The following is a 15,563-nucleotide window of genomic DNA, read 5'->3' as shown; positions in this document are numbered from 1 at the left end:
AATGGGGTCAAGCCCAATGTTCATCTGTCAAAAGCTGAAAGTGAAGGTCGTTCAGTCATGTCCGACTCTTTGTGACCCCATGGATTGTAGCCTGCCAGGTTCCTCTGTCCCTGGAATTCTTCAGGCAAGAATACTGGAGTGGGTAGCTGTTCCCTTCTCCATGGGATCTTTCCAACCCAGGGACTGAACCCAGGTCTCCCACAATGCAGGTGGATTCTTTACCTTATGAGCCACCAGGGAAGCCCAAGAAAACTTAAGTGGGTAGCCTATCCCTTCTCCAGGGGATCTTCCTGACCCAGAGATTGAACTGGGGTCTCCTGCATTGCAGGTGATTTCCTACCAGCTGAGCTACCAGGGAAGTGAGGCATATATGCCTCTATATTTCAGGTAAAACCAAACTGTCTCACCTTCACATCAGCTAGGAATAATTATGTGTCTACGAACTAATTAAAGTGGATAAGGGAAAATGAGAGGAAATAAAACTATGGCAAAGATTTTTCTGGTATTTCCAGTATAAATTTCATTTTTTTAAAAAATCAACCTTACAGGCTCTTAAACAATAAAATACCAACAAATTACAACCATCCTTTCTATAGTCCTTCTGTTGGCTGCTCATTCTCTCCTGTCTATGCTGTTACCTATTACTCAAGCCAGAAATACTTCCCATCATCTTAGACAAATCCTCACAACTAAGGAAGATAAGATTTACTAAAATGTAACATAGAGTAAATATACAAATTATAGTTTGTTAATTAAAAAATGGGCATATTCATAGAATCATACTCATGTAATCAACAGTTCTCAAACTCTGATCATAGAAGCATTTTACAGTCTTAAAAATTAAGCAGTCAACAAGTTTTTGATATATTTATCAATAACTGGCGTATCAGAAATTAACAATTTTAAGTATTTATTAATCTAAAAATAATAATCACAAACTCAACTATATAACATAAAAAAATTTTCTCTCAATAAATAAGTAAAATTAGAAGGGTGTCACTGTTTCACATTTTTGTAAATCTCAAACCCTGGCTTAAAGGGAGAACAGCTAGATTCTCATATCTGCTTCTACGTTCCATTTGTTGCAATATGTTGTTCAGGTGGAAGGATAGGAAGAAAACCCGGCATCACACACACACACATATGGAAAAGGGAAGAATATTTTAATAGCTTTTTCAGATAACTTTAGTCTTTTTTGATACGACACTAAAATACAACAAATGGCGATTTTTAAAAGATTAGTTGCAATGGAGAACCTGAAACCACATGAATAAATTATCATACTCTTTTGCATTATAATCCACTTTCCACTTTGTATTCTGAATGCATCATTTATGATTTTATAACACTATACATTGATCATTTGAAAAATACTGTTCACGAAGCTTTGCAGATCTTCCAAATACTGACGTATTTCAAAACATCACACTTGTTAACATCACCAATAATCTCACTGGAAAAGACTGTGAAGTTATCAGACTCACTGCAGTGGATACAAGTTTTCCAAACTTATGTGTTTTGCTTAAAAGCTCAACTTTTACTATTGGCAAGAGACACTGTTAATTGTTTTTCTTGAAGTGAGAGGCTTATTCATTTTCAAGAAAATATCTGCCAAGTACTCAAATCTGAGTAATAGTGTCAGTTGGTCTTTCAAGTAAAATCACATCTCCATTAACAGAGCAGCTAGTTCAACATGAATGCTCTTCCTTGAAGCCATCACACCGTGTTTTACGCATACTTCTCACTTCACTGCTGCTGCTGCTGCTGCTGCTAAGTCGCTTCAGTCGTGTCCGACTCTGTGCGACCCCATAGACGGCAGCCCACCAGGCTCCCCCGTCCCTGGGATTCTCTAGGCAAGAACACTGGAGTGGGTTGCCATTTCCTTCTCCAATGCATGAAAGTGAAAACTGAAAGTGAAGTCACTCAGTCGTGTCTGACTCTTAGTGACCCCATGGACTGCAGCTTCACTGCACACTCTTAAAAAGATATGTACTCAAAGGTCATACTTTAATAAAATTATTTTTCCTGCATCACCAAGGATATTCTGAGGTAAAACGTTATGTCCCCCCACAATCTGAAGGGTGTGTGGCTGTGAAGAATACAGTGAGTACTAACACAGTCAGTACTGCCTTGCCTTGCGCTGATGTTTACCTGTATTGCTCCTGCTACATCCATGAAAACACAAAAACAAAGAAAAAGGCAAGTAATATTTTAGTATTATCATGGAATCCCAAAAAGAGTACTTGTTAGTCAGGTGTCCACAGATCACAGAACTACTGACATAGAACATACTGGCACACCAAAGACCTGCTCATAAACTCCCCCAATCATCATTCACCAGCCAGTCATTAGTTATCCACATTATCTCCTGTTACAGGTAACCTTTATACAGACAGCTACCATTAATGATTAGTTTCATACTATGTATATATCCTTTTCTATCCTTTTGCAGCAAATTTAGCTCAAGGATTACATAAGCTTTGTTTCATACAGCATTAGTATCAGCTCTTAATCTTTATTACTTCCTTCATTCCATTTTTAAAAATTTGGGGTTTTTTTTCACACAATTGAGAACTTTATATTAAGGTCTCTGATCCATCTGAAATTGATTTTTGTGAACAAAAAATCTCACTTTACTACTGATTCAGCATCATTTGTTGAAAGACATCACTGAACTCTGTTCCATAAGTCTTTCTGTCTGTTCTTATGCTAATATTACACTTTCAATTATTACAGCTTTACTCTTGATATCTGGAAGTATAAATCCTCTTTTACCTTTATCTTCAATATTTTCTTCAATTACTGTTTCCCATCTGGAGTCTCATTTATATTTCAAAATTAGCTGTTCATTTTCTACTAACTTCCTTTTCCTAAAAAAAGCATTGTGGAATTTTGACTCGGATATTAAATCTACTGACTTCTTTACAATAATCTTCTTTACAAAAACTACATATCTACTAATTTATACCCTTTATTCTCTTAGGAATTCTTTATATATTATTTTTATATTATATAATATATATATTTATATATTATATATTATATATTTTGCAGCAAATTTAGCTCAAAAAAACTATTTTTATAGTTTTTTTTGTCTTGCATTCAATCCTAGATATCTGAGATATTGTGGGCTTGGTTTCAGACCACTGCAATAAAGAAAGTATCAAAATAAAGTGAGTCACACCATTTTTTTGGCTTCCTAGTACATAAAAAAGTCATGTTTACACTGTACTAATTCTATGAAGTGTGTTAACAGCATTATGTCTAAAGGAACAATGTACATACCTTAATTTAAAAGTACTTTATTAGCTCAAACAAAAACAAAAAAAAACTAACCATCAGCTGACAACACAGTGTTGCCAGAAAACTTCAATTTGTAAAAAGTAGAGTATCTGGGCAGGGTAATACAGCAAAGCACAATAAAACAAGGTATCTCTATACCTGATGCTTTTGAATGCTAATGTAAGCATTATCTTCCAAATTTTGTTTTCTGTCTATGGCTAATACAAAGAAATACGAATGACTTCCAAAATCCAACAATGATCTAATATTGACACTTTTGTAAATTCATTTTTTAATTCTAAGAGTTTATCTATAGATTCTTTTGAGTTTTCCGTATGAACAATCATGTCATCTGTGAGTGACAGCTTTACTTCTGACTTCCTGAATTTTAAACTTTTTCTTTTTTCGTAACTAATTTCTACTCTCCTTGCCTGAACACTATGACTGTCATATATTTCACTTTTATGTGTTACAAATCCACAATTTGTTTTTGGAATTTTTGCTTTACATAGTTATCTCTTAAACAGATTGACTCCGGGTCATAACTTCAGTTAATACTCTGTGTTATGACTCCAGTCATAATGACTGGACCACCAGGGAGGTCTCCCATCTAGCTTATTTTTCAACTCAAACATAATTTTTCCCTAAACATAAATTTTATCCCTAAAGATTTTGATTTGGGTTTTTAAAATGTCTTCCAAGTGTCTATATACATATTCAACCTGAACTTCCATAAAATATAATAACAGTTCCCACTAACTCCTAGCCTCAGGCTTTATTGAGATATAACTGACATATGACATTGTGTAAGTTTAAGGTGTAGTTTGATATATATTACAAAATCACTACCATCACAACGTTAGCTAACAACTCCATCACCTCACAGGATCATCATTCCTTTTAATGGCAAGAACATTTAAGATCTAATTTCCCAGAAACTTTTCTGTATATAACAGTGCTGTATTACCATGCATGTAATCACAAAGCTATATATTAGATTTCTAAAACTTTATCATCTTATAACAAAAAAAAAAACTCCCTGTGACCATATCCCCATTTCTCCCCACCCCCTAGGCCCACAGTAACCACCATTCTATTCTGTTTTTCTGAGTCTGGCCTTTCAAGACTCCACATACAAGTAATATCATCATATAGTATTTTCTTTCTCTACCTGACTTATTTCACTAAGCATAAGCCTTCAAGGTCCATCCATTTTGTCACCAATAGCAGGATTTCTGTCTCATGGCTGAGCATTATTCCATTATAAATTACGTACCACATTTTCTTTATCCATTCATCTGCTGACGGACACTTTTAGGTTAGTCCATGTCTTGGCTCATGGTAACTGGTTTAACGTTCTCTTCTACTAGTTCTATCATGCGTGACATTTCTGGGTCAGTTCTGAGTGACTGGTAATTCTCATTATGGACTGTTTTTTACTGCTTTTTTGACGGCCTTTTTATTGAATGCTGGACTACTGTGAATTTACATTATTAAGTGCTATATTTTTATATTCCTATAAATGTTCTTGGGCTTTATTCTGGGACACAGTTAAATTATCTGACAACAGGAATGAAATATGGTTACAAGCTATATCATGGATGAACTCTGAAAATGTATTTAGTGAAAGAAGTTGGACATAAAAGGCCATATATTCTGCAATTCCACTTATATGAAAGGTCCAGAATATGCAAATACAGTTTTAGAAGATATATTAATGGTTACCAGGGGATGGAGGAGATGGGAAATGAATGATAAGGGGTATGGAATTTTCTTTTGGGAGTAATGAAAATGTTCTGGAACTAGATGATAATTAATGGTCGTACAACCTTATGGATATACCAAAAACCACTGACCGTAAACTTTAAAAGGGTGAATTTATGGGCTTTGAATTGTATTTGGAAAAAAAAAAATTAATTTGAAAAAGGCTATTACTTTAAAACAGTTTGAGCCTTCTGGGTTTTTCTTTTAAAGTGTATAAGTAGGACCAGATCAGTATTTTAAACTAGGGCCAATTTTGTTCCATTACAAGGGCAAAAGACTGAATTACAAAGCATCTCACTGTGGTGGGAACAGTAATTACTTCTGGCCCATTGAATGTCAATGACTGCCGACACCAATACTTTCAGGTGGTTCTTTCCTCAGTCTCAATAATTACCTTCAAATACCCAGTTAATAGGGCTTCCCTGGTGGCTCAGACAGTAAAGCGTCTGCCCGCAATGTGGGAGACCCGAGACCCAAGTTCAATCCCTGGGTTGGGAAGATCCCCTGGAGAAGGAAATGGCAACCCACTCCAGTACTCTTGCCTGGAAAACTTCCACGGACTGTGGAGCCTGGTAGGCGACAGTCCGGAAGACTCAAGAGGAACCCTCTGTGTAACTCTGAAATTCCTCTCTGTGCAGCTCTCTCCTCTGACATGCCGCCCTGGCAACGCCAGCCACCAAGTTCTCCTGGTTCTAGTTCCAGTTTGTGTCCTGGAAACTTTCTCCAGGCAGTAATCTAGTAAGTACAACCACAGGACTCACTTTGTTCACCATTTCTCAGGGGATAACTGTCTTTATGACCCAATCTCTTGAAAACCATTGTTTGATATACATTGTCTATTTTTTCAGTTGTCTGAAGTAACAAATTAAGTCTAGACCCTGCTCTTCCACCTTGGCTAGAAACAAATTATCTACTTTATTAATCTTTTATAAAGAAGTGAATGTCTGTTTGTTGACTCAGGCTTCAGTACACCTGCTTTCTATTTCACTGACCTCTATTTTTATGTCCTCCTCCTTAGAATTTATTTTGCTCTTCTTTTTCTAGATGCTTAAACTGTTAACATTCCATCTTTATTGTATTCTACTACATGCAATTGAGGCTAGTATTTTGTGCTCTACAGGCTTTGATATTTCATATTTCTGTTTTTCATCAATCCAACTATTTTCTAATTTCTGTAATGACTCTTCCTTGATCCACGGGCTGTGTAACTATATTGCTTATTTTGCAAACTTTGGGTGATTTTCTCTTTACGTCCTTGCTATTATCTCTACCTTTAACTCCACTGCATTTGAAAATACTCACTGTATGTTGTTGGTTTCTGAAATTTGCTGAGAATCACTTTAATGCTCTAGCACAAGTCAGTATAACATGATCAATTCTGGTAATTATTCCATGCATACGTTAAAAAAAAGTCTATTCTACAACCGTTGGATAAGACATTCTATATATCAGTTGAGTCAAATTTCCTAATTTTGTAGTTCAATTCTTTTAAATATCTTGAATAGGATTTGTCTGATTTTTGTGTTTTGGTATTGATCTGCTGTTTTATGATTTCTAGAGACATGTTATGGAGAAGGAAATCGCAACCCACTCCAGTACTCTTGCCTGGAAAATCCCATGGATGGAGGACCTTGGTAAGGCTGCAGTCCATGGGGTCACTAAGAGTCGGACACAACTGAGCAACTTCACTTTCACTTTCATGCATTGGAGAAGGAAATGGCAACCCACTCCAGTATTCTTGGAGATTCCTGGAGAATCCCAAGGACAGAGGAGCCTGATGGGCTGCTGTCTATAGGGTCGCACAGAATTGGACACAACTGAAGCCAACTAAGCAGCAGCAGCAGAGACATGTTAAAACACACCTCACTGGTCAAAGATCCATCCGTTTCTTCTTTCAGTCCTGCCAGGTTCTGAGGCTGTTATTAAGCATATGCAAATTTAGTAGTGTTACAGTTAATTACTGAAATGGTCCTTTTCCAAAAATAAATCTTTGTTTTTAGTGACGTGTCTTCTTTCTTTTACAATTTATCTTGTATAAGTAGAACATAGTTTAATTTTTGTATTTCCATCCAGTCTGACAATTTTAGCATTTTAAAAAAATTGAAGTTATTTAATTTTCAATGTTGTATTAGTTTCTGGTGTGCAGCAAAGTGATTGTTATACACACACACACATATATGCTTCTTCACATTCTTTTTCATTATACTTTACTATAGGGTATTGAATATAGTTCCCCCAGCTTTACAGTAAGATCTTGTTGTTTATTTACTTTATATATAGTAGTGTGTATCTGTTAATTCAAAACTCTTGTTTTATCCCTTCCCCACTCTCTTTTCACTTCGGTAACCATAACTTTTTCACATTTGTCAGTCTGTTTCAAATACGTTCATTTATGTCGTATCTTAGACTCCACATGTAAGTGATATCATAGGATTCTTGTCTAGAACTTTCTGACTTACTTCACTTGGCACGATAACTTCTAGGTCCACCCATGTTGCTGCAAATGGCATTATTTCATTCTTTTTTACAACTGAGTAGTATTTCACTGTATATACATACCACATCTTCTTTATCCATTCCTCTGTCAATGGACATTTAGGTTGCTTCCAGGTTTTGGCTATTGTAAACAGTCAATGAACGAACACTGGGGTGCATGTATCCTTTTGGATCACATTCTTCTCCAGATATATGCCTAGGAGTGGGATTGCAGGGTCACATGGTAGCTCTATTTTCAGTTTTTAAGGAACCTCTATACTTTTCTCCATAGTAGCTGTACAAATTTACATTCCCACCATCAGTGTACAAGAGTTCCCTTCTCTCTACCCTTCTCCAGCAATTACTGTTTGTGAAATTTTGATGGTGTGAAGTGATATCTCATTGTAGTTCTGATTCACATTTCTCTAGTAATTAGCAACGTTGAACATCTTTTCATGTGCCTAATGTCCATCTGTATGCCTTCTTTGGAGAAATGTCTATTTGGGTCTTCTGTCCATTTTTTGAGTGGGTTGTTTTGATGCTGTTGAGTGTCATGAGCTCTTTGTAAATTTTGGAGACTAATCCCTTATCTGTCACATCATTTGCAAATATTTTCTCCCAATCTGTGGGTTGTCTTTACGGTTTATTTATTGTTTGCTGTGCAAAAGCTCCTGAGTGTAAGTAGGTCCCATTTGTTTCCTTTTGTTTTTATTTCCATTATACTGGGAGATGGAATGAAAAATATATTGCTGTGATTTATGTCAGAGAGTGTTCTGCCTATGTTTTCCTCTAATTTTATAGCATCCAGTCTTACAAATAGGTGTTTAATCCATTTTGAGCTTATTTTTCTGTATGGAGTTAAAGAATGATCTAATTTCATTGTTTTACATGTAGCTGTCCAGTTTCCCCAGCACCATTTGTTTGTTGTATAGTCTTGCCTCCTCTGTCATAGATTAATTGACCACAGGTGCAAAGGTTTATTTCTGGGTTTTCTATCCTATTCCATTGATCTATATTTCTATTTTTGTCCCAGTACAATATTATTTTGATTAATTAACTTTGTAGTATAATCTGAGTCAAGGAGCTTGATTCCTCCAGTTCCGTTTTTCTTTCTCAAGACAGGGCAAGTGTCCTTAATTTCATGTCTGCAGTCACCATCTGCAGTGATTTTGGAGTTCCCCAAAATACAATCTGTCACTGCTTCCAGTTTCCCCCCATCTATTTGTCATGAAGTGATGGAACCAGATGCCATGATCTTAGTTTCTTTATTGTTGAGTTTCAAGTGAGTTTTTTCACTCTCCTCTCTCACTCTCATGAAGAGGCTCTTCAGTTCCTCTTCCCTTTCTGTCATTGCTCAAGAGATTATCTTTTCTCAATTGTGTATTCTTGCCTCCTTCAGTTCAGTTCAGTTGCTCAGTCGTCTCCAACTCTTTGCGACCCCATGAATTGAAGCACGCCAGGCCTCCCTGTCCATCACCAACTCCCAGAGTTCACTCAGACTCACGTCCATCGAGTCAGTGATGCCATCCAGCCATCTCATCCTCTGTCATCCCCTTCTCCTCCTGCCCCCAATCCCTCCCAGCATCAGAGTCTTTTCCAATGAGTCAACTCTTCGCATGAGGTGGCCAAAGTACTGGAGTTTCAGCTTTAGCATCATTCCTTCCAAAGAAATCCCAGGGCTGATCTCCTTCAGAATGGACTGGTTGGATCTCCTTGCAGTCCAAGGGACTCTCAAGAGTCTTCTCCAACACCACACTTTAAAAGCATCAATTCTTCGGCACTCAGCTTTCTTCACAGTCCAACTCTCACATCCATACATGACCACTGAAAAAACCATAGCCTTGACTAGATGGACCTTTGTGATTAATTGACTGTGGTGGGTGGATTTATTTCTGGGCTCTGTATTCCGTTCCACTGATCCATATGTATGTTTTTCTGTCAATATCATGCTGTTTTGATTACAACAGCTTTGCAGTATTGTCTGAAGTCTGGGAAGGTTATGCTTCTAGCTTTGTTCTTTTTCCTCAGGTTTACTTTGGCAATTCTGTTTCTTTTATGGTTCCACATAAATTTTAGGATTATTCTAGTTCTGTGGAAAACATCATGGGTAATTTTATAGGGATCACATTAAGTGTGTAGACTGCTTTGAATAGTATAGCGATTTTAAAAATATACTGCATATACTGATCCATTCTTGTGACCCTGAGATGAATCCGACTTGATCATAGTATCATCCTCAGCTTAGCAATGTCCAACTCTTTCACAATCAGGGACTGTAGCTCGCCTGACTTCTCTTTCCATGGGATTATCCTGGCAAGAATACTGGAGTGGGTAGCTATTTCCTTCTCTAGGGGATCTTCCCAATCCAGATAAAAACACACGTCTCCTGTGGCTCCTGCATTGGCAAGCAGATTCTGAGCCACCTAAGAATTTTTATGTATTCTTCGATTTGGCTTACTAATATTTTGTTGAGAATTTTTGCATCTATATGAATCAAAGATATTGTCCTGTAATTTTTTGTTATTGTCTATGTCTGTTTTTGGTATCACAGTGATAAGAGCTTCATAGAATGACTTTAGAAGAGTTCTCCCCCCGCCTTTTCAATCTTTTGGAAGAGTCTGAGAAGGACTGGTATAAATTCTTGGTATGGTTGGCAGCTTTCTTCAGTGAAGCCATCTGGTCCTAGACTGTTGTCTGCAGTGAGTTTCTCTTTTTTTTTTTTTACAGATTCTATTTCACTTCTGGTGTATTATGTATTTCTTCTTGATTCAGTTTTGGTAGGGTGTATTTTTCTAGAAACTTGCCCATTTCTTAGTATAGTTCAAAGTATTCTCTTATGGGTTTTTGTGTTTTTGCAGTATCAGTTATTACTTCTCTTTCACTTCTTACTTTGTTTGGGTCCTCTCTTCTGCTTGGTGAGCCTGGCCAGAAGTTTATTTATATTGTCTACCCTTTCACAGAACCAGTTCTTGGTTTTATTTATTTTTTCCTATTTTTTTAAAAAATTTCTATTTACTATTTCTTTCTTTCTGCTGACTTTAGGTTTTGTTTATTCTTTTCCTAATTCTTTTGGGTGGTAGGTTGTTTGACACTTTTCTTATTTTTCTGAGGAACGCCTATATCACTATGAACTTCCCTCTAAGAACTGCTTTGCTGCACCTCATTGATTTTGTATGGTTGTTTGTCATTTGTCTCAAGGTATTTTAAATTTCTTTGATTTCATTGTGGATGCACTGGTTGTTTAGCTGCCATGTAATCTTTTTTTTCTTTTCTCATTTCTCTTTCTACAGTTGATTTCTAGTTTCATGCTATTGTGGTCAGAAAAGATTCTTTGGCTTTTAAATTGAATATTCAGTGTATTTACATTTAACATATTTCCTAATGCAATTAGATTTAAATACTATTTATTCTCCTGTGTTCCCATTTCTTCTCTGTTCATTTTTTTCTCCTTTCTTGGATACTTTGGATTAATCAAGGATTTATTATTTTTCCTTACTTGGTAATATTCTTTTACTATTCTTGTAGTAAGCTAGACCAGTGGTTTATAAGGTAAGCAACCTGAACCAATACAAGACCAGTATCTGAGAACTTCAAAGAAATGCAGTTTTTCAGATCTCAATCCAGACTAAGAGAATCAGAAATTCTCAGAGTAGGGCCCAGGAATCTGAGTTTTTAACAAGCCTTCCTAGTTATTCTGATATATACTGAAGTATTAAGAATCAGTACCCTCTATTTTGCTACACGTCTTTGAGTTAGTACTTTTACTACTTGCCACACAATGTGACGACATTAAGTACATGCATTTCCTGTCTTACCCTAGTACTGTCATGTACTTTTTAACTTCTGCAAGCATTTTAGACTCCAAATCATTGTGTTATACAACAGCACTGCTATTGTTTTAATCACTGAATACATATTTCTATTTACTGACATACATATTCTTTTGGTTTTCTTCATTCTTTTCTGCACAGGGCAATTTTCCTTCTATGTGAAAAATTAACCTCCTTTAATTTTTTTAATATGGGTGAACTAGTAACATTCCCACACATTTTGTTTCTGTAAAAGACTATTTTTTAACCCTTTTTCACAGAAATTCTAATTTGAGAATTCTGGGTTAGCAGGTATTTCCTTTCAGCACTACAAAAAGTTCATTCTGGTGGTGTCTTTTATCATTTCTATTCAGAATTCAGTGTGTTTCTTTAAAGTTGCCTATTATTTTCCTGATTTTAAGTTGGTTTTTTTTTTAATTCTTGTTTTTCTGTAGTTTGATTTTTATTTGCCTAATAGTGATTTCTTTTAATTGGTCTTTCCTGAGCTTCTCAGGACTTCTTGAATCTGTACTGTGTTATCTTTTATCAGTCTTAAAAAATTAAAACACTGCTTCTTCTCTATTTCCTTTTCTTCTCCTCTGGAACCCTAATGGCAAGTTCAGTAGAGCTTTTCCCGATATCCCATTTATCTCCTAAATTTTATGAATTGTCCAGGATTTTCCATCATGCATCAGTATGCATATCTTGTACTATCTTCCAGTTCACTGATTCTCTCCTCTGGTGGGTCTAATCTTCTCTTAAACCCATCCATTGAATTCTTAATTTCAGTTGTTATACTTCTTAGTTCTCTTGATTCTTCCACACAGATTCCAATTAAATTTTCTATAATTTGCCTATTTTCTTCAACATATTAGTCACAGTTATTTAAAAATCAGTATCTAGATCACTTGTGGATACTGTGATATCCTTTGTCTTTCCCCTGTCTTGGCATTTAATTATTTGGTCTTGTTTCCTGGAATGTCTGACAATTCTTTCCTGAAAATGAGACCTTACTTATGAAAACTTGAAAAAGCTGAGGATATGTTATCTTCCAGAAAGAATTTAGTTTCCTTTTGGCAAGTAGATTAGCATACCACGCTAATAACAGTTTGAAACTGGTGTTATTTTTGGTTTGCTCTTACTCATAGAATATAATCTTTCTGAATTATCAATCTGAAATACTGGGGTGATTACCATAGCTCCCTTCTGGAAGAACTACAATTTTTGTTCCCCCTTCTCTGTGAGACTGCTGAATCCTGGCTAGTGCCAGCTCTACCTGATTTGTCTGTGTCCGAGTCCAAGCACACACAGGTTAGTGGTCAGCAAAAGCCTTAAGTGGATACTGCTTGCTAAAAGTTGAGGTTCACTTTTGAGATTCCTCAGGATAATGGTCCTTAAGCCCTGGCTCTTTGGCAACCTCAAACTTCAGCTTTTACCTCCCTAGCTCAATGACTGCTCAAGGTTTGCAGTTTTCTGTTCAGCCCCTATGCCATGCACTGAGAAGTGGGAAACGTCCCAAAGGAAAATATGTATAGCTTATCTCAGTGTGCTACCCTTTTTATTGAGATTTTCACTTCTGAAATTCTATCTTTTTCTCCAATGCCTCTCCCCTCTTTTTAACTGGTAGGCAGGGGGTGGGGGATGGAGTGGTAATTTTATATAGATAGGGAGAAGGGTTAATCTGATACTAGCTATTCTATCATATCTGAAAGTAGAAGTCCAAAAACTCCAGCTCCTAATAGTCATGAAGTCTCAGCATTATTATTTTCTAATTGTTTCCTAATAGCCACAACTTCCATGTTTAGAACTCAGTATCTCCTACTTGGACTACTGCAAAGAACAGTACTGGATACTTCTGATTCCAGCCCATAGATTTCACCAGAAATACTCAAGTCTAGCTGGCTACCCTCAGGGATGATTTTTTAAAGTACAGGTTTCTGGGTCCTCTCCATAAAGATAAAGTAATTGATTTGGTAGGGCTGCAATGGAATCTAGGAATTACTACCATCACCAAACAAACATACACACTAACATACTCACCCCTCTCCTAAGTGATTCTGGTGCCATCAGCCTGTATATTGTTATCTGACAAAAATTATTACTCTTTATCTCAGCTGCCAGTTCCCTATCTAAATTAGAAATCTGACTCTGATATAACCTGTCTTCTGTTAGTCCATTAACTTTAACAAATAGAAAGATACTACATATAGCAATTGAGTATGTGTATGTGTTTGTGTTTATGTAAGTGCACAAGAGAGTACAAGCATGAGAGATAAAAAAACAGAGCAAGTGAAAACAAGGGAAACAAGAGGAGAGGGTAAAAGCAAGACTGACAGATTATATGAGTACAAGTGTGGAAATATACATCCTCAAGGTGCCCATCATGGTCCAGTAAGGAGGAAACAAATGCACAGAACTGAGTTACTTCATGAACCTCCCACAGCCTTTATAGGGTTTTGAGATATGAAGTTAAGAAATTACCTTCATTTCAAATATCTCTTGATACAAAGAGATATTTGTATCCCACTAGGTATACTTGGAGAAGGCAATGGCACCCCATTCCAGTACTCTTGCCTGGAAACTCCCATGGACAGAGAAGCCTGGTAGGCTGCAGTCCATGGGGTTGCGAACAGTCGGACACGGGACACAACTGAGCGACTTCACTTTCACTTTTCACTTTCATGCATTGGAGAAGGAAATGGCAACCCACTCCAGTGTTCTTGCCTGGAGAATCCCAGGGACGGGGAGCCTGGTGGGCTGCCGTCTGTGGGGTCGCACAGAGTTGGACACGTCTGAAGTGACTTAGCAGCAGCAGCAGGTATACTTAATAATGAACTGGCACAAAGTTTTGACCCTTGTCTAAAAAAGAAAAAATTGCAGTAGACTACCTCATATTATTTCTGGGTATGTACCTAGACTTGAATATCATGGAAGATGTTGACCAACATTCAAATCAACTCTATAAGTTTGCCTGAACTATTTACCTTACTGGATTCAGTTGATGCCCTGGGACTTTGTCAATCTTTTTTTAAATCACATATTTAGAGGGGTAACCAATGATATTGAAACAAACTGATTCAATAAAATGCTGTACTCAAAAAAAGTTTTTGGGACCGGAAATGTCAAGAATTTAGATTTAATATAGAGCTTCCCAATAAGTATTTTTCAATTTTCCAGAGCATTATTTATTTACTTCTAACTTACGTAAAGCTAAAAAGCATTGAGGATTCAGCTTTCAAACTGCCATGTATGGTTTGGTCAAACTGATATCTTCTTGAACCTCAACCATAAAGAAACCTGTTGTTACTATATAAGTGAATAAAATGTATTATCAATGACATTTCAAAAATGTTCAAAAAAAAAGAATTACTTTGTTAGTCACAGTGTTGATTGCCAGAGTTGGAGAGGCACTTCCCGAAATAATACACTCCATTCCCAAAGAATCTGAATCTATGCTATATGGAGTTGAGGCCTAAAATACAAGAACAAAATAAATAATTATTAGCTCATAAAACCACCAACTTTAACACAATTTGAAGTTATTTCACAAAATTCTCCAACATCCAGTTTTGTACTTTGTTTCTGAAAATAAATTCCTTGCTGAATTATCTTCTACTATATTTTAATAGGCTACTACTAACCTGATATGGCACCCCACTCCAGTACTCTTGCCTGGAAAATCCCATGGACAGAGGAGCCTGGTGGGCTGCAGTCCATGGGGTCACTAAGAGTCGGACACGACTGAGCAACTTCACTTTCACTTTTCACTTTGATGCGTTGGAGAAGGAAATGGCAACCCACTCCAGTGTTCTTGCCTGGAGAATCCCAGGGACGGGGAGCCTGGTGGGCTGCCGTCTATGCGGTCGCACAGATCGGACACGACTGAAGCAACTTAGCAGCAGCAGCAGCAACCGGATATGGAGAAGGAAATGGCAACCCAATCCAGTATTCTTGCCTGGAGAATCCCATGGACAGAAGAGCCTGGTGGGCTATCATTCATAGGGTTGCAAAGAGTCAGACACAAATGAAGTGACGTAGCACACACCCACTGACCTGATAATCACCATGGGCTATGGAATGAGTTTACAATGAGAGAGAAACTTCTGTAGCTGATACTGCTAATAGTCCCCTAATGCCAATCCCTCCCTCTTCTACCTTTTAGTAATGGATCTCTGTAGTCATTAATTCATCAGTGCCCAGCTAAAGACCACCTTTTCCAGCCTCATTTGCAAC

General features: G+C 36.9%; 1 protein-coding gene across 6 annotated transcripts in view; it reads right to left on the bottom strand.

Moving 5' to 3' along the window:
* FOXJ3 (forkhead box J3) overlaps window positions 1-15,563 on the bottom strand; it is a 126,514-nt gene that overhangs the window by 22,541 nt on the left and 88,410 nt on the right. For 5 of the 6 annotated variants that reach the window (XM_061412306.1, XM_061412304.1, XM_061412305.1 and 2 more), the window contains one exon: window positions 14,701-14,802. The exons of the other annotated variant lie outside the window; for it this stretch is intronic. In XM_061412306.1, the coding sequence (XP_061268290.1) occupies window positions 14,701-14,802 (102 nt within the window). The remainder of the gene's footprint in view (window positions 1-14,700; window positions 14,803-15,563) is intronic. 6 annotated transcript variants of the gene reach the window in all.

The sequence above is a fragment of the Bos javanicus genome, chromosome 3 (genome assembly GCF_032452875.1).
Source record: "Bos javanicus breed banteng chromosome 3, ARS-OSU_banteng_1.0, whole genome shotgun sequence".
Classification (NCBI taxonomy): domain Eukaryota; kingdom Metazoa; phylum Chordata; class Mammalia; order Artiodactyla; family Bovidae; genus Bos; species Bos javanicus.
The sequence above is the reverse complement of the archived record's forward strand: the minus strand, read 5'-3'. Positions and strand labels throughout refer to the sequence as shown.